Genomic DNA, 20,442 nt, shown 5'->3' on the forward strand with positions numbered 1-20,442 from the left:
GCAAACCTACATTCACTGAGAACCAATCACTTTCCTCTCTTCCTACACGTACACATGCCTTACATCCTCGATAAAAACTTTTCACTGCTTCTAACAACTTGCCTCCCACACCATATATTCTTAATACCTTCCACAGAGCATCTCTATCAACTCTATCATATGCCTTCTCCAGATCCATAAATGCTACATACAAATCCATTTGCTTTTCTGAGTATTTCTCACGTACATTCTTCAAAGGAAACACCTGATCCACACATCCTCTACCACTTCTGAAACCACACTGATCTTCCCCAGTCTGATGCTCTGTACATGCCTTCACCCTCTCAATCAATACCCTCCCATATAATTTACCAGGAATACTCAACAAACTTATACCTCTGTAATTTGAGCACTCACTCTTATCCCCTTTGCCTTTGTACAATGGCACTATGCACGCATTCCACCAATCTTCAGGCACCTCACCATGAGTCATACATACATTAGATAACCTTAGCAACCAGTCAACAATACAGTCACCCCTCTTTTTTAATAAATTCCACTGCAATACCATCCAAACCTGCTGCCTTGCCGGCTTTCATCTTCCGCAAAGCTTTTACTGCCTCTTCTCTATTTACCAAATCATTTTCCCCAACCCTCTCACTTTGCACACCACCTCGACCAAGACACCCTATATCTGCCACTCTATCATCAAACACATTCAACAAACCTTCAAAATACTCACTCCATCTCCTTCTCACATCATCACTATTTGTTATCACCTCCACATTAGAGCCCTTCACTGAAGTTCCCATTTGCTCCCTTGTCTTACGCACTTTATTTACCTCCTTCCAGAACATCTTTTTATTCTCCCTAAAATTTAATGATACTCTCTCACCCCAACTCGCATTTGCCTTCTTTTTCACATCTTGCACCTTTCTTTTGACCCTGTCTCTTTCTTTTATACATCTCCCACTCAATTGCATTTTTTCCCTGCAAAAATCGTCCAAATGCCTCTCTCTTCTCTTTCACTAATAATCTTACTTCTTCATCCCACAGTCATTACCCTTTCTAATCAACCCACCTCCCACGCTTCTCATACCACAAGCATCTTTTGCGCAATCCATCACTGATTCCCTAAATACATCCCATTCCTCCCCCACTCCCCTTACTTCCATTGTTCTCACCTTTTTCCATTCTGCGCTCAGTCTCTCCTGGTACTTCCTCATACAAGTCTCCTTCCCAAGCTCACTTACTCTCACCACCCTCTTCACCCCAACATTCACTCCTCTTTTCTGAAAACCCATACAAATCTTCACCTTAGCCTACACAAGATAATGATGAGACATCCCTCCAGTTGCACCTCTCAGCACATTTACATCCAAAAGTCTCTCTTTCGTGCGCCTGTCAATTAACATGTAATCCAATAATGCTCTCTGGCCATCTCTCCTACTTACATACATATAATTATGTATATCTCGCTTTTTAAACCAGGTATTCCCAGTCACCAGTACTTTTTCAGCACATAAATCTACAAGCTCTTCAACATTTCCGTTTACAACACTGAACACCCCACGTATACCAATTATTCCCTCAACTGCCACATTACTCACCTTTGCATTCAAATCACCCATCACTATAACCCGGTCGCGTGCATCAAAACCACTAACACACTCATTCAACTGCTCCCAAAACACTTGCCTCTCATGATCTTTCTTCTCATGCCCAGGTGCATATGCACCAATAATCACCCATCTCTCTCCATCAACTTTCAGTTTTACCCATATTAATCTAGAATTTACTTTCTTACACTCTATCACATACTCCCACAACTCCTGTTTCAGGAGTACTGCTACTCCTTCCCTTGCTCTTGTCCTCTCACTAACCCCTGACTTTACTCCCAAGACATTCCCAAACCACTCTTCCCCTTTACCCATGAGCTTCGTTTCACTCAGAGCCAAAACATCCATGTTCCTTTCCTCAAACATACTACCTATCTCTCCTTTTTTCACATCTTGGTTACATCCACACACATTTAGACACCCCAACCTGAGTCTACGAGGAGGATGAGCAGTCCCCGCGTGACGCCTTCTGTTTCCCATTTTTTAGAAAGTTAAAAATACAAGGAGGGGAGGATTTCTGGCCCCCCGCTCTCGTCCCCTCTAGTTGCCTTCTACGACACGTGAGGAATGCGTGGGAAGTATTCTTTCACCCCTATCCCCAGGGATAATATATATATATATACATACACACACATATACACATATATACACACATACACACACACACACATATATATATATATATATATGTGTATATACTGGATGGGGTTGTTAGGGAGGTAAATGCAAGAGTCCTGGAAAGAGGGGCAAGTATGAAGTCTGTTGGGGATGAGAGAGCTTGGGAAGTGAGTCAGTTGTTGTTCGCTGATGATACAGCGCTGGTGGCTGATTCTTGTGAGAAACTGCAGAAGCTGGTGACTGAGTTTGGTAAAGTGTGTGGAAGAAGAAAGTTAAGAGTAAATGTGAATAAGAGCAAGGCTATTAGGTACAGTAGGGGTGAGGTTCAAGTCAATTGGGAGGTGAGTTTGAATGGAGAAAAACTGGAGGAAGTGAAGTGTTTTAGATATCTGGGAGTGGATCTGTCAGCGGATGGAACCATGGAAGCGGAAGTGGATCATAGGGTGGGGGAGGGGGCGAAAATTCTGGGAGCCTTGAAGAATGTGTGGAAGTCGAGAACATTATCTCGGAAAGCAAAAATGGGTATGTTTGAAGGAATAGTGGTTCCAACAATGTTGTATGGTTGCGAGGCGTGGGCTATGGATAGAGATGTGCGCAGGAGGATGGATGTGCTGGAAATGAGATGTTTGAGGACAATGTGTGGTGTGAGGTGGTTTGATCGAGTAAGTAACGTAAGGGTAAGAGAGATGTGTGGAAATAAAAAGAGCGTGGTTGAGAGAGCAGAAGAGGGTGTTTTGAAGTGGTTTGGGCACATGGAGAGAATGAGTGAGGAAAGATTGACCAAGAGGATATATGTGTCGGAGGTGGAGGGAACGAGGAGAAGAGGGAGACCAAATTGGAGGTGGAAAGATGGAGTGAAAAAGATTTTGTGTGATCAGGGCCTGAACATGCAGGAGGGTGAAAGGAGGGCAAGGAATAGAGTGAGTTGGAGCGATGTGGTATACAGGGGTTGACGTGCTGTCAGTGGATTGAATCAAGGCATGTGAAGCGTCTGGGGTAAACCATGGAAAGCTGTGTAGGTATGTATATTTGCGTGTGTGGACGTGTGTATGTACATGTGTATGGGGGGGGGTTGGGCCATTTCTTTCGTCTGTTTCCTTGCGCTACCTCGCAAACGCGGGAGACAGCGACAAAGTATAAAAAAAAAAAAAAAAAAAAAAAAAAAAAATATATATATATATATATATATATATATATATATATATATATATATATATATATATATATATATATATATATACATATGAAAAATGTAAAAAATAATTTAGAAAACTGAAACTTCTAGCATGAAATGAAATGAAAAATGAATGTCACATAATGGTTCAACCTCTGGCAGTGGAAAAGGGAAATGTATAATTTATTTACACAAACGTCAATAGTAGTTTTCATCAATTTAACCACTGTATCATACTGCCTGGTCCACTTCTTCTCTTATCATGAAACTGGAATATTGGCTTATGATGTTTCTCAATTGTCTTCACTACACAAAGTACAACCATATCTTCGATACATGAGGGTAGGTAGTTGGTCATCCGCCATAATAAAGTCTTGACAGACCAAAAGTTTATCTGGACCTCAAGTTTCCCTGTACATTCATGAAAAATATCTTTTTGCTTTCCATCTCTATCACTTTGAAAAAAAATGCTCCATTTGTTCACATTTCAATGAAGAATAAGCTTTAATGTCTAAGCTACATTCTTTTCCAATTTCACTATTTTCTTGTCAGAGCACCATGTATGAAAACTATCACTCCAGTAACACAACCATAAACATTTACTTCCCCTTTAAAAAAGTTCTGGGGAAGTCTGTCTCGATACACTGCGGGTCACTCTACCACCAGAGGTGGGCGGGACGACTGGGCTAGTAATGTATACGTTGAGATGTATACGTATGTATATTTGCATGTGTGGACGTGTATGTGTATATACGTGTGTATGAGGGTGGGTTGGGCCAGTCTTTTGTCTGTTTCCTTGTGCTACCTCGCTAACATGGGAGACAACGACAAAGTATAATAAAAGAATATTATGCTTCTGGCATGAGAAGCGTGGGAGGTGGGCAGATTAGAAAGGGTAGTGAGTGGTGGGATGAAGAAGTAAGATGATTAGTGAAAGAGAAGAGAGAGGCATTTGGATGAGCTTTGCAGAGAAATAATGCAAATGACTCGGTTATGTATAAAAGAAAGAGGCAGGAGGTCAAGAGAAAGGTGCAAGAGGCGAAGATGATGGCAAATGAGAGTTGGGGTGAGAGAGTATCATTAAATTTTAGGGAGAATAAAAAGATGTTTTGGAAGGAGGTAAATAAAGTGTGTAAGACAAGGGAACAAATGGGAACATCAGTGAAGGGGGCAAATGGGAGGTGATAACAAGTTGTGGTGATGTGAGAAGGAGATGGTGTGAGTATTTTGAAGGTTTGTTGAATGTGTTTGATAATAGAGTGGCAGAAGTAGGGTTCCATCCGCTGCCATATCCACTCCCAGATATCTAAAACACTTCACTTCCTCCAGTTTTTCTCCATTCAAACTTTCCTCCCAATTGACTTGTCCCCAGCCCTACTGTACCTAATAACCTTGCTCTTATTCACATTTACTCTCAGCTTTCTTCTTTCTCACACTTTACCAAACTCAGTCACAAGCTCCTGCAGTTTCTCACCTGAATCAGCCACCAGCGCTGTATCATCAGCGAACAACAACTGACTCACTTCCCAAGCTGTCTCATCCACAACAGAGTGCATACTTGCCCCTCTTTCCAAAACTCTTGCATTCACCTCCCTAATAACCCCATCCATAAACAAATTAAAAATTCCCTGGAGACATCACGCACCCCTGCTGCAAACCAACATTCACTGAGAACCAGTAATTTGAGCACTCACTTTTATCCCCTCTGCCTTTGTTCAATGGCACTATGCAAGCATTCTGCCAATCCTCAGGCACCTCACCTTGAGTCATACATACATTACATAACCTTACCAACCAATCAACAATACAGTCACCTCCTTTTTCAATAAATTCCACTGCAATACCATCCAAACCCACTCCCTTGCCAGCTTTCATCTTCTGCAAAGCTTTTACTACCTCTTCTCTGTTAACCAAATCATTCTCCCTAACCCTCTCACTTTGCACACCACCTCAACCAAAACACCCTATATCTGCCACTCTGTCATCAAACACATTCATCAAATCTTCAAAATACTCACTCCATCTCCTTTTCATCACCACTACTTGTTATCACCTCCCCATTAGCCCCCTTCACTGATGTTCCCATTGATTTCCTTGTCTTACTCACTTTATTTACCTCCTTCCAAAACATCTTTTTATTCTCCGTAAAATTTAATGATTCTCTCTCTCACCCCAACTCTCATTTGCCCTCTCTTTTCACCTCTTGCACCTTTCTCTTGACCTCCTGCCTCTTTCTTTTATACATCTCCCACTCATTTGCATTATTTCCCTGCTTTTAAAAATCATCCAAATGCCTCTCTCTTCTCTTTCACTAATCATCTTACTTCTTCATCCCACCACTCACTACCCTTTCTAATCTGCCCATCTCCCACGCTTCTCATGCCATGAGCATCTTTTGCGCAAACCATCACTGCTTCCCTAAATACATTCCATTCTTCCCCCACTCCCCGTATGTCCTTTGTTCTCATATTTTTCCATTCTGTACTCAGTCTCTCCTGGTACTTCCTCACACAAATCTCCTTCCCAAGCTCACTTACTCTCACCACTCTCTTCACCCCAACATTCTCTCTTCTTTTCTGAAAACCTTTATAAATCTTCACTTTTGCCTTCACAAGACAATGATCAGACATCCCTCCAGTTGCACCTCTCAGCACATTAACATCCAAAAGTCTCTCTTTCACATGCCTATCAATTAACAAGTAATCCAATAATGCTCTCTGGCCATCTCTCCTACTTACATATGTATACTTATGTATATCTCTCTTTTTAAACGAGGTATTCCCAGTCACCAGTCCTTTTTCAGCACATAAATCTACAAGTTCTTCACCATTACCATTTACAACACTGTACACCCTATGTACACCAATTATTCCCTCAACTGCCACATTACTCACCTTTGCATTCAAATCACCCATCACTATATCCCAGTCTCATGCATCAAAACTACTAACTCACTCACTCAGCTGATCCCAAAACACTTGCCTCTCATGATCTTTCTTCTCATGCCCAGGTGCATATGCACCAATAATCACCCATCTCTCTCGATCCACTTTCAGCTTTAGCCATATCAATCTAGAGTTTACTTTCTTACACTCTATTGCATACTCCACCACTCCTGTTTCAGAGGTAGTGCTACTCCTTCCCTTGCTCTTGTCCTCTCACTAACCCCTGACTTTACTTGCAAGACATTCCCAAACCACTCTTCCCCATTACCCTTGAGCTTCGTTTCACTTAGAGCCAAAACATCCAGGTTCCTTTCCTCAAACATACTACCTATCTCTCCTTTTTTCTCTTCTTGGTTACATCCACACACATTTAGACACTGCAATCTGAGCCTTCGAGGAGGATGAGCACTCTCTGCGTGACTCCTTCTTCTGTTTCCCCTTTTAGAAAGTTAAAATATAAGGAGGGGAGGATTTCTAGCCCCCCCACTCCCGTTTGTGTTGTTTCTATAACTTCTTTCTTTTTCTTTCGTACTATTCGCCATTTCCCGCATTAGCGAGGTAGCGTTATCAACAGAGGACTGGGCCTTAGAGGGAATATCCTCACCTGGCCCCCCTCTCTGTTCCTTCCTTTGGGAAAAAAAAAAAAAAAAAAAAAAAAAAACGAGAGGGGAGGATTTCCAGCCACCCGCTCCCTCCCCTTTTAGTCGCCTTCTACGACACGCAGGGAATATGTGGGAAGTATTCTTTCTCCCCTATCCCCAGGAATATATAACTGTTTAGGTATTTACATGGACAAGATTGAATGACTCGTGTGAATCAAGTAGCATTAGGAGATGATGTCTTTCATCTTCTGATTTGTAATACTTTACCTTGTGTTTATATCTGCAGAGAGATAGAGGGATGTTTATGATCATGATGATGCTCATTTAAGAAGTACTTAATATATTCTATTTGTTTATTCACTCTTTCCAGAGTTTGAATATGTTGGTCAAAGTTCTCGGCCAGATACTTTGGTTTTCACTTGGGGAGTTGCTGACCATGGAGCCATAGGGCGTAGCTCATTTGTACGTCCAGATCATAAAAAGAAGCAGAAGCATATGCCTTATATGCATCACCCACATAGACTTGATTTTGGTGAATATCATAAGGTACTGTAATTTATTATTGATTTTTTTTTTTTTTTTTATACTTTGTCGCTGTCTCCCGCGTTTGTGAGGTAGCGCAAGGAAACAGACGAAAGAAATGGCCCAACCCCCCCCCATACACATGTATATACATACGTCCACACACGCAAATATACATACCTACACAGCTTTCCATGGTTTACCCCAGACGCTTCACATGCCTTGATTCAATCCACTGACAGCACGTCAACCCCGGTATACCACATCGCTCCAATTCACTCTATTCCTTGCCCTCCTTTCACCCTCCCGCATGTTCAGGCCCCGATCACACAAAATCTTTTTCACTCCATCTTTCCACCTCCAATTTGGTCTCCCTCTTCTCCTCGTTCCCTCCACCTCCGACACATATATCCTCTTGGTCAATCTTTCCTCACTCATTCTCTCCATGTGCCCAAAACACTTCAAAACACCCTCTTCTGCTCTCTCAACCACGCTCTTTTTATTTCCACACATCTCTCTTACCCTTACGTTACTCACTCGATCAAACCACCTCACACTACACATTGTCCTCAAACATCTCATTTCCAGCACATCCATCCTCCTGCGCACAACTCTATCCATAGCCCACGCCTCGCAACCATACAACATTGTTGGAACCACTATTCCTTCAAACATACCCATTTTTGCTTTCCGAGATAATGTTCTCGACTTCCACACATTCTTCAAGGCCCCCAGAATTTTCGCCCCCTCCCCCACCCTATGATCCACTTCCGCTTCCATGGTTCCATCCGCTGCCAGATCCACTCCCAGATATCTAAAACACTTCACTTCCTCCAGTTTTTCTCCATTCAAACTCACCTCCCAATTGACTTGACCCTCAACCCTACTGTACCTAATAACCTTGCTCTTATTCACATTTACTCTTAACTTTCTTCTTCCACACACTTTACCAAACTCAGTCACCAGCTTCTGCAGTTTCTCACATGAATCAGCCACCAGCGCTGTATCATCAGCGAACAACAACTGACTCACTTCCCAAGCTCTCTCATCCCCAACAGACTTCATACTTGCCCCTCTTTCCAAAACTCAAAACTCATGCATTTACCTCCCTAACAACCCCATCCATAAACAAATTAAACAACCATGGAGACATCACACACCCCTGCCGCAAACCTACATTCACTGAGAACCAATCACTTTCCTCTCTTCCTACACGTACACATGCCTTACATCCTCGATAAAAACTTTTCACTGCTTCTAACAACTTTCCTCCCACACCATATATTCTTAATACCTTCCACAGAGCATCTCTATCAACTCTATCATATGCCTTCTCCAGATCCATAAATGCTACATACAAATCCATTTGCTTTTCTAAGTATTTCTCACATACATTCTTCAAAGCAAACACCTGATCCACACATCCTCTACCACTTCTGAAACCACACTGCTCTTCCCCAATCTGATGCTCTGTACATGCCTTCACCCTCTCAATCAATACCCTCCCATATAATTTACCAGGAATACTCAACAAACTTATACCTCTGTAATTTGAGCACTCACTCTTATCCCCTTTGCCTTTGTACAATGGCACTATGCACGCATTCCGCCAATCCTCAGGCACCTCACCATGAGTCATACATACATTAAATAACCTTGCCAACCAGTCAACAATACAGTCACCCCCTTTTTTAATAAATTCCACTGCAATACCATCCAAACCTGCTGCCTTGCCGGCTTTCATCTTCCGCAAAGCTTTCACTACCTCTTCTCTGTTTACCAAATCATTTTCCCTAACCCTCTCACTTTGCACACCACCTCGACCAAAACACCCTATATCTGCCACTCTATCATCAAACACATTCAACAAACCTTCAAAATACTCACTCCATCTCCCTCTCACATCACCACTACTTGTTATCACCTCCCCATTTGCGCCCTTCACTGAAGTTCCCATTTGCTCCCTTGTCTTACGCACTTTATTTACCTCCTTCCAAAACATCTTTTTATTCTCCCTAAAATTTAATGACACTCTCACCCCAACTCTCATTTGCCCTCTTTTTCACCTCTTGCACCTTTCTCTTGACCTCCTGCCTCTTTCTTTTATACATCTCCCAGTTATTTGCACTATTTCCCTGCAAAAATCATCCAAATGCCTCTCTCTTCTCTCTCACTAATAATCTTACTTCTTCAGCCCACCACTCACTACCCTCTCTAATCTGCCCACCTCCCACACTTCTCATGCCACAAGCATCTTTTGCACAAGCCATCACTGCTTCCCTAAATACATCCCATTCCTCCCCCACTCCCCTTATGTCCTTTGTTCTCACCTTTTCCCATTCTGTACTCAGTCTCTTCTGATACTTCCTCACACAAGTCTCCATTCCAAGCTCACTCACTCACTTCATATATATTGTTAAAGATACTAAGATAACTAGAAACTCCATGAGCCTGTTTTCCAAGCTTTATGAATATTTTTATGACATTTTGTACTGAATATAACCATCTACACATCCTGTGAGAATTTGTGCTAGCTTTATAAATGTTCTTAGGACATTTTATACTAAGAATGACCGTCTGCACATCCAGTGAAAATTTTTGTCTGTTCAGGTGAGTGTCACACCTTATTGAGGTAGCTTAGGAGAACCTGGGCATAGGCAGGTCACTGAGGATTGTAATAGTGACTTTATACTGTAAAAAGATGATGCATATATTTTGTATCGTAAGACTGTATTAATTTCACTGATTACATTGTAATGGATATCATTCACATAAGTAGTGCATGGCAAGGGAAAGAAAGAAACATTAAGTAATTTTCAAGTTGTGTTATTGATGTATCTGATTCTTCAGACACTAAGAGATTAAGGTGATATATTTTCAGAAATTCTGACAGTAATTAAAAGATATTTGCTCCAGACTGTTCCCACAAAGTAGAAGTGTTAGGTTTCTTCTTTCATTTAAAGAAAAAAGAGAAAGAAAAAAATGTTGGATAATGGCTGGTAATGAATTTTAGGGTATAGTATTTTTTCTCTTCTTCATTGCTATTGATATTGTCATTAGTGTATTTAATGTGGACTGTCCCTTTCCCTTTACTTTAATTCTATTAGGCCAAATCCCTCATTTGACTTTTTTGTAATTACCATGCATATTATTTTATTCATTCATCCATACATGCTTCATATTTGCACATACATTGTCCACTGTATAATGATGTGCATTTTTCATTCCTTTTTCAGGTTGTAGATTTAGCATGTGGGTATGGCTTTACAGTTTTTGCTGTTGGTGGAAAGTCTGATGTCTCTTGTTTTGGAACAGGCATGAATACTGACTCACAAATTGGTAAGCCTTATATATTGAAATTTGATTTTCTCATCCAGACTGAGAGAAAATAAGAGAAAGCACATGCTAATAGGGTTTTAGAATATCAGTTTACCATGTAAATAGGATGTATCCATCAGGAACTCATCCATCTTTGACCACCATGATGAGGTCAGCTAATGCTTGTGCACAGTGCTCCTGTTACCTAACAATGATTACCATGCACCAATTTTTCCTAGGCCTGTGACATCATGCACTCAGAGCTACAGGAGGTGCCAGCAGACAGCCAACTCTCATCACTCCCTTGTGCACACCATTATTGTATGCTAGTGTTGACTTTTCCCCTTGATGATCTTCAACATGCACTGTTTCCTCTTTGTAACCTTTGCTTTTGGCCTTCAGAGATGTAGGATTTGCATCCATTTCCTTTGATTTTTCTTGTTGATAAAGATTATGAGTGCCTGATGTGTTTATGGGATATATTTGATCAGCTAGGCTAGTTAGGTGTTCATGAATGTGTTGAATTATTACTGTGAACTGTATGACCTTCCTTTATTTTTCACCTTTTTTTTTTTTTGTTTTGAGTAAGTTACTGCTTAGAGAACACAAGTAACTTTTCATTGGTTGTGGAATGAATGTCCTGCAACATTCATGAACAGTGCTAATTCATTTGCAAAACTTGAAAAGGGTAATTAGGTGTTTCTTGCTAAAGGTAGAGTATCTGTCAACTGAAAAGTTTGAGACTTTGAAGCTTCCCATTATGCGCTGTAATTATGCGCTGTAAATACTGTCATGAACATCTCTCCAAGGAAAGTATGAGATGTATTGGAACACTAGTATAAGTTAGTCCTTTTGTTTTAAAAATTGTATTAATGTTTCTTGAAAACAACATCTAATAGCAGAGGGGAAGGGGGAAAAGAGAAAAATGATGAAAGAGTGTTTATGAGTGATGCCTGTAGGATGTCCTGAACTTTCTCAATTGTGAAAGATTACTTGTTCCTTGCACTCATAATGATGAGTGAATTTTAAAGGACCAGAAAAAAAATGAAATAGCTGGATTGAAAAGGGTACTAAGCAGCACTATATTTGTGGAGTTTGGGAGAAGGGCATGTGAGGAAGGGTATTGAGGGGTGGGATGATGGAATTAAGTTGCGAGTGATTGGAAAATGCACAAGAAAAAGCAGCAGGAGGTCAAGAGGAAGATACAGGGGCTGAAAACGAGGGCAAGTGAGAGTTGTGGTGAGCAAGTATCATCAAACTTCAGGGTTGATAAATGTTTTGGAAGATAAAACTTTGAGAAAAACAAGAGAACAGTTGGGCTTACTGATAAAGGGGGCTGAGATGAGGTGAAGTGGAAATGGAGGGAGTGCTTTGAAGGATTATTGAATATGTTTGATGATAGGATGGTGGATATAGTGATCAGGCTGGGGAGGTACGTGAAGTGAGCCATAGCAAGTGGTTTAGTGAAAAGAAAAGAGGTGGTGAGAGCCTTGTGTAAGATGAAATGTAGTGAGGTGACGAGTGGATAGTATTGTAGTTGAATTTCTTACAAAAGAGGGTGAATGTTGTTGTTGACTGGTTAGTTAGGATTTTCAGTGTATTTATGAATCATGGTGATGTGTCTGAGGATTGGTGGAATGTTTGTATAGTACCCTTTTAATGATAATGTTAAAATTACAGATGTATTTCTCCTCAGTTATTTGAATCTTGATAACTCATTGCATATGCTTTAGGTTAGTAACCTATTCAGTTAACTTTATTACTTCATATTTTTACCTTAGTTTTATGTCATATAATGCTCTAGTACTTTATTTTAACCTACAAGTATATTTCCTGTCATTTGCAATTGATTAAATAGTTTTTGGTATTTACTTCTCAGTTCAGGTAGGCTTACTGTTATAATACTAATTTCTTACATTTAATTGGTTCCAAATAAATTTTGCCCAGTTTTTGCAGATCAGTGTTAACAAATTAAGTAAAATGTGAAACATGAGTGGTACCTTTGAAGTTCAAATAAAGAAAGATGTTTCTAATTGCATGGATTTTAGTGCTCTTGAATTGCTTATTCTTTCCAGGAAGTTCAATGAGGAACTACTTTTTGTGGGATTTGGCATAAACATGTCTGTACGTATTTAAGATAGGCTTCTCCAATCTTTCATTTGGGGCATGTCTGTATGTATTTAAGATAAGCTTCTCCAATCTTTCATTTGGGGCGTCCAACTGCCCTCCAGCTGCAACCTAGCTGGGAGTTATCAGTGGTCCTAGACTTATTTTTTTTTTATTTTGCTTTGTCGCTGTCTCCCGCGTTTGCGAGGTAGCGCAAGGAAACAGACGAAAGAAATGGCCCAACCCACCCCCATACACATGTATATACATACACGTCCACACACGCAAATATTTTTTTTTTTTTTTTTTGCTTTGTCGCTGTCTCCCGCGTTTGCGAGGTAGCGCAAGGAAACAGACGAAATAAATGGCCCAACCCACCCCCATACACATGTATATACATACGTCCACACACGCAAATATACATACCTACACAGCTTTCCATGGTTCACCCCAGACGCTTCACATGCCCTGGTTCAATCCATTGACAGTACGTCGACCCTGGTACACCACATCGACCCAATTCACTCTATTCCTTGCCCTCCTTTCACCCTCCTGCATGTTCAGGCCCCGATCACTCAAAATCTTTTTCACTCCATCTTTCCACCTCCAGTTTGGTCTCCCACTTCTCTTGTTCCCTCCACCTCCGACACATATATCCTGTTGGTCAATCTTTCCTCACTCATTCTCTCCATGTGACCAAACCATTTCAAAACACACTCTTCTGCTCTCTCAGCCACACTCTTTTTATTTCCACACATCTCTCTTACCTTTACATTACTTATTCGATCGAACCACCTCACACCACATATTGTCCTCAAACATCTTATTTCCAGCGCATCCACCCTCCTGCGCACAACTCTATCCATAGCCCACGCCTCGCAACCATACAACATTGTTGGAACCACTATTCCTTCAAACATAGACTTGTTATAATCAGATTTTTTGTGGCAACATATTGCTTCAACATCTCATCAAAACTTTTTTGTTGATAGCCGTTGTTTCTGGTAAAAGAGTTAGTCATATATGAGCAATGTATGTATACACTTCCTTATTTTTGATGATGATATTTCTTATGTGGAGATAAGTTCAGACCCTTTTTTTAGAAATATAAAAAAGATAGAACTAAAATGAAGTAAAAGTGAATGTAAAAATACTCTTTTGATTTTTTTTGGAAGAACACATCTAGAGGTGTTTATGGACTTTACTTGCCTGAGCATACAGTGTGAGTGAAAAAATTACCTTCAGCAAGGTTGTACCATTGTTAGATGACAAAAAGGAGTAAAATATCATCAAGGAACTTCTCATTCCAGAGGAGTCCATCATTTCTTTTTTTAATAATGGCACAGCCTTGAAGCTGCAGGAGCCCCAGAAAAGGGCTGTAGCAGTTAGCGTTCCTTACCATGGTGCATTCGTGGGCCACCAAGGGTCGAGTGAATAACTTTGAATCCCAGGTGCGGCAGTTGGTCCACAGTCAATCCAGCTGTTCATCTGCCCATAGGGGTTCGTTGATGAAACGGTTACCAAGCTCAGGCTAGATAAAAGAGGAAACAGAAGGAGTCAAGCAGGGAGTGCTCATCCTCCTTGAAGGCTCAGATTGGGGTGTCCGAATGTGTGTGGATGTAACCAAGATGAGAAGAAAGAAGAGAAAAGAAAGCTGGCTTTGAGTGAAGCAAAGTCAAGGGTAAAGGGAAAGAATGGGTTGGAAATGTCTTTAGAGTAAAACCAGGGGTTGATGAGAGGACAAGAGCTAAAGAAGGAGTAGCACTACTCCTGAAGCAGGAGTTGTGGGAGTGTGAAAGGAAGTAAATTCTGGTTTGATGTGGGTAAAACTGAAAGTGATCGGAGAGAGATGGGCGATTATTGGTGCTTATGCAACTGGTCTTAAGAAGAATGATCTTGAGAGGTAAGTGTTTTGGGAGCAGCTGAGTGAGTGTGTCAGCAATTTTGGTGCATGAGATCGAGTATTAGTGATGGGTAATTTAAATGTGAAGGTGAGCAATGTGGCAGTTGAGGGTATAAATGATGTACATTGAGTATTCAGTGTTGTGAATGCAAATGGTGAAGAGCTTGTGGATTTGTGTGCTGAAAAAAGACTGCTGATTGGAATACTTGGTTCAAAAAGAGAGATATACATTATTAGATTATGTGTTGTTTGTTAGGCGTGTAAAAGGGAGACTTTTGGGTGTAAAATGTGCTAGAGGGGCAGCTGGTGGGATGTATGATCATTATCTTGTGGAGGCGAAGGAGAAGATTTGTAAATGTTTTCAAAAAAAGGAGAGAGAATGCGCGCAAGGTAGTGCGAGGAATAGACAACAAAGGCCACATTCGTTCACACTCAGTCTCTAGCTGTCATGTAATAATGCCCCGAAACCACAGCTCCCTTTCCACATCCAGGCCCCACAGAACTTTCCATGGTTTACCCCAGACGTTTCACATTCCCAGGTTCAATCCATTAACAGCATGTCGACCCCAGTATACCACATTGTTCCAATTCACTCTATTCCTTGCACGCCTTTCACCCTCCTGCATGTTCAGACCCTGATCCCTCAAAATCTTTTTCACTCCATCTTTCCACCTCCAATTTGGACTCCCACTTCTCCTCATTCCCTCCACCTCTGACACATATATCCTCATGGTCTATCTTTCCTCACTCATTCTCTACATGTGACCAAATCATTTCAAAACACCCTCTTCTGCTCTCTCAACCACACTCTTTTTATTACCTTACATCTCTCTTACCGTATTATTACTTACTCGATCAAACCATCTCACACCGCATATTGTCCTCAAACATCTCATTTCCAGCACATCCACCCTCCTCCACACAACTCTATCCATAGCCCACGTCTCGCAACCATATAACATTGTTAGAAACCACTATTCCTTCAAACATACCCATTTCTGCTTTCCGAGATAATGTTCTCGACTTCCACACATTCTTCAAGGCTCCCAGGATTTTCGCCCCCTCCCCCACCCTATGATTCACTTCCACTTCCATGGTTCCATCCGCTGCCAGATCCACTCCCAGATATCTAAAACACTTTACTTCCTCCAGTTTTTCTCCATTCAAACTTACCTCCCAATTGACTTGACCCTCAACCCTACTGTACCTAATAACCTTGCTGTTATTCACATTTACTCTCAGCTTTCACACACTTTACCAAACTCAGTCACCAGCTTCTGCAGTTTCTCACACGAATCAGTCACCAGCGCTGTATCATCAGCGAACAACAACTGACTCACTTCCCAAGCTCTCTCATCCACAACAGACTGCATACTTGCCCCTCTTTCCAAAACTCTTGCATTTACCTCCCTAACAACCCCATCCATAAAAAAATTAAACAACCATGGAGACATCACACACCCCTGCCGCAAACCTACATTCACTGACAACCAATCACTTTCCTCTCTTCCTACACGTACACATGCCTTACATCCTCGATAAAAACTTTTCACTGCTTCTAACAACTTGCCTCCCACACCATATATTCTAAATACCTTCCACAGAGCATCTCTATCAACTCTATCATATGCCTTCTTCAGATCCATAAATGCCACATACAAATCCATTTGCTTTTCTAAGTATTTCTCACATACATTTTTCAAAGCAAACACCTGATCCAGACATCCTCTACCACTTCAGAAACCACACTGCTCTTCCCAAATCAGATGCTCTGTACATGCCTTCACCCTCTCAATCAATACCCTCCCATATAATTTCCCAGGAATGCTCAACAAAATTTTTTTTTTTTTTTTTGCTTTGTCGCTGTCTCCTGCGTTTGTGAGGTAGCGCAAGGAAAACGACGAAAGAAGTGGCCCAACCCACCCCCATACACATGTATATACATACGTCCACACACGCAAATATACATACCTACACAAACTTATACCTCTGTAATTTGAGCACTCTTTTTTTATCCCCTTTGCCTTTGTACAATGGCACTATGTAAGCATTCAGCCAATCCTCAGGCACCTCACCATGAGACATACATACATTAAATAACTTACCAACCAGTTAACAATACAGTCACCCCCTTTTTTAATGAATTCTGCAATATCATCCAAACCGCTGCCTTGCCAGGCTTTCCTCTTCCGCAAAGCTTTTACTACCTGTTCTCTGTTTACAAAATCATTTTCCCTAACCCTCTCGCTTTGCACACCACCTCGACCAAAACACCCTATATCTGCGACTCTATCATCAAACACATTCAACAAACCTTCAAAATACTCACTCCATCTCCTTCTCACATCACCATTACTTGTTATCACCTCCCCATTAGCCTCCTTCACTGAAGTTCCCATTTGCTCCCTTGTCTTATGCACTTTGTTTACCTCCTTGCAAAACATTTTTTTATTCTCCCTAAAATTTAATGATACTCTCTCACCCCAACTCTCATTTGCCCTCTTTTTCACCGCTTGCACCTTTCTCTTGACCTCCTGCCTCATTCTTTTATACATCTCCCACTCATTTGCATTATTTTCCTGTAAAAATTGTCCAGATGCCTCTCTCTTCTCTTTCACTAATAATCTTACTTCTTCATCACACCACTCACTACCCTTTCTAATCTGCCCACCTCCCACTCTTCTCATGCCACAAGCATCTTTTGCGCAAGCCATCACTGCTTCCCTAAATACATCCCATTCCTCCCCACTCCCCTTACGTCCTTAGTTGTCACCTTTTTCCATTCTGTACTCTGTCTCTCCTGGTACTTCCTCACACAAATCTCCTTCCCAAGCTCACTTACTCTCACCATTCTTTTCACCCCAACATTCTCTCTTCTTTTCTGAAAACCTCTACAAATCTTCACCTTCGCCTCCACAAGATAATGATCAGACATCACTCCAGTTGCATCTCTCAGCACATTAACATCTAAAAGTCTCTCTCGCGCACCTATCAATTAACACGTAATCCAATAACACTCTCTGGCCATCTCTCATACTTACATACATATACTTATGTATATCTCTCTTTTTAAACCAGGTATTCCCAATCAACAGTCCTTTTTCAGCACATAAATCTACAAGCTCTTCACCATTTCCATTTACAACACTGAACACCCCATGTATACCAATTATTCGATCAACTGCCACATTACTCACCTTTGCATCCAAATCACTCATCACTATAACCTGGTCTCTTGCATCAAAACTACTAACATACTCACTCAGCTGCTCCCAAAACACTTGCCTCTCATGATCCCTCTTTACATGCCCAGGTGCATATGCACCAATAATCACCCATCTCTCTCTATCAACTTTCAGGTTTTACCCATATCAATCTAGAGTTTACTTTCTTGCACTCTATCACATACTCCCACCACTCCTGTTTCATGAGTAGTGCTACTCCTTGCCTTGCTCTTGTCCTCTCACTAACCCCTGACTTTACTCCCAAGACATTACCAAACCACTCTTCCCCTTTACCCTTGAGCTTCGTTTCACTCAGAGCCAAAACATCCAGGTTCCTTTCCTCAAACATACTACCTATCTCTCCTTTTTTCTCATCTTGGTTACATCCACACACATTTAGACACCGCAATCTGAGCCTTCGAGGAGAATGAGCACTCCCCGCATGACTTCTTCTTCTGTTTCCCCTTTTAGAAAGTTAAAATACAAGGATGAGAGGGTTTCCAGCCCCCCCGCTCCCGTCCCCTTTAGTCGCCTTCTACAACATGTGAGGAATGCGTGGGAACTATTCTTTCTTCCCTATCCCCAGGGATATATATATATCTTTCTTTCTTTTCTTTCAAACTATTCGCCATTTCCCGCGTTAGCAAGGTAGCGTTAAGAACAGAGGACTGGGCCTCTGAGGGAATATCCTCACCTGGCCTCCTTCTCTGTTCCTTCTTTTGGACAATTAAAAAAAAAACGAGAGGGGAGGATTTCCTGCCCCCCGCTCCCTCCCCTTTTAGTCGCCTACTATGACATGCAGAGAATACGTGGGAAGTGTTCTTTCTATCCTATCCCCAGGGATATATATATATATATATATATATATACAGATATATATTTTTTTTTTTTTTGCTTTGTCGCTGTCTCCCGCGTTTGCGAGGTAGCGCAAGGAAACAGACGAAAGAAATGGCCCAACCCACCCCCATACACATGTATATACATACGTCCACACACGCAAATATACATACCTACACAGCTTTCCATGATTTACCCCAGACGCTTCACATGCCCTGATTCAATCCACTGACAGCACGTCAACCCCGGTATACCACATTGCTCCAACTCACTCTATTCCTTGCCCTCCTTTCACCCTCCTGCATGTTCAGGCCCCGATCACACAAAATCTTTTTCACTCCATCTTTCCACCTCCAATTTGGTCTCCCTCTTCTCCTCGTTCCCTCCACCTCCGACACATATATCCTCTTGGTCAATCTTTCCTCACTCATTCTCTCCATGTGACCAAACCATTTCAAAACACCCTCCTCTGCTCTCTCAACCACACTCTTTTTATTTCCACACATCTCTCTTACCCTTACGTTACTTACTCAATCAAACCACCTCACACCACACATTGTCCTCAAACATCTCATTTCCAGCACATCCATCCTCCTGCGCACAACTCTATCCATAGTCCACGCCTCGCAACCATACAACATTGTTGGAACCACTATTCCTTCAAAGATACCCATTTTTGCTCTCCGAGATAATGTTCTCGACTTCCACACATTCTTCAAGGCTCCCAGAATTTTCGCCCCCTCCCCCACCCTATGATCCACTTCCGCTTCCATGGTTCCATCCGCTGCCAGATCCACTCCCAGATATCTAAAACACTTCACTTCCTCCAGTTTTTCTCCAGAGAGGAAAGTGATTGGTTCTCAGTGAATGTAGGTTTGCGGGAGGGGTGTGTGATGTCTCCATGGTTGTTTAATTTGTTTATGGATGGGGTTGTTAGGGAGGTGAATGCAAGAGTTTTGGAAAGAGGGGCAAGTATGAAGTCTGTTGGGGATGAGAGAGCTTGGGAAGTGAGTCAGTTGTTGTTCGCTGATGATACAGCGCTGGTGGCTGATTCATGTGAGAAACTACAGAAGCTGGTGACTGAGTTTGGTAAAGTGTGTGAAAGAAGAAAGTTAAGAGTAAATGTGAATAAGAGCAAGGTTATTAGGTACAGTAGGGTTGAGGGTCAAGTCAACTGGGAGGTGAGTTTGAATGGAGAAAATATATATATATATATATATATATATATATATATATATATATATATATATGCGGTTTCAGAAGTGGTAGAGGATGTGTGGATCAGGTGTTTGCTTTGAAGAATGTATGTGAGAAATACTTAGAAAAGCAAATGGATTTGTATGTAGCATTTATGGATCTGGAGAAGGCATATGATAGAGTTGATAGAGATGCTCTGTGGAAGGTATTAAGAATATATGGTGTGGGAGGCAAGTTGTTAGAAGCAGTGAAAAGTTTTTATCGAGGATGTAAGGTATGTGTACGTGTAGGAAGAGAGGAAAGTGATTGGTTCTCAGTGAATGTAGGTTTGCGGCAGGGGTGTGTGATGTCTCCATGGTTGTTTAATTTGTTTATGGATGGGGTTGTTAGGGAGGTAA

General features: G+C 41.4%; 1 protein-coding gene across 1 annotated transcript in view; it reads left to right on the top strand.

Annotated features, from left to right (window-relative positions):
• Positions 1 to 20,442, top strand: part of LOC139755681 (RCC1-like G exchanging factor-like protein) — a 170,065-nt gene that overhangs the window by 47,707 nt on the left and 101,916 nt on the right. The window contains exons 4-5 of the mRNA XM_071674328.1: positions 7,308 to 7,483; positions 10,696 to 10,798. Of these exons, the coding sequence (XP_071530429.1) occupies positions 7,308 to 7,483; positions 10,696 to 10,798 (279 nt within the window). The remainder of the gene's footprint in view (positions 1 to 7,307; positions 7,484 to 10,695; positions 10,799 to 20,442) is intronic.

Source organism: Panulirus ornatus, chromosome 19 (assembly GCF_036320965.1).
Source record: "Panulirus ornatus isolate Po-2019 chromosome 19, ASM3632096v1, whole genome shotgun sequence".
NCBI lineage: Eukaryota > Metazoa > Arthropoda > Malacostraca > Decapoda > Palinuridae > Panulirus > Panulirus ornatus.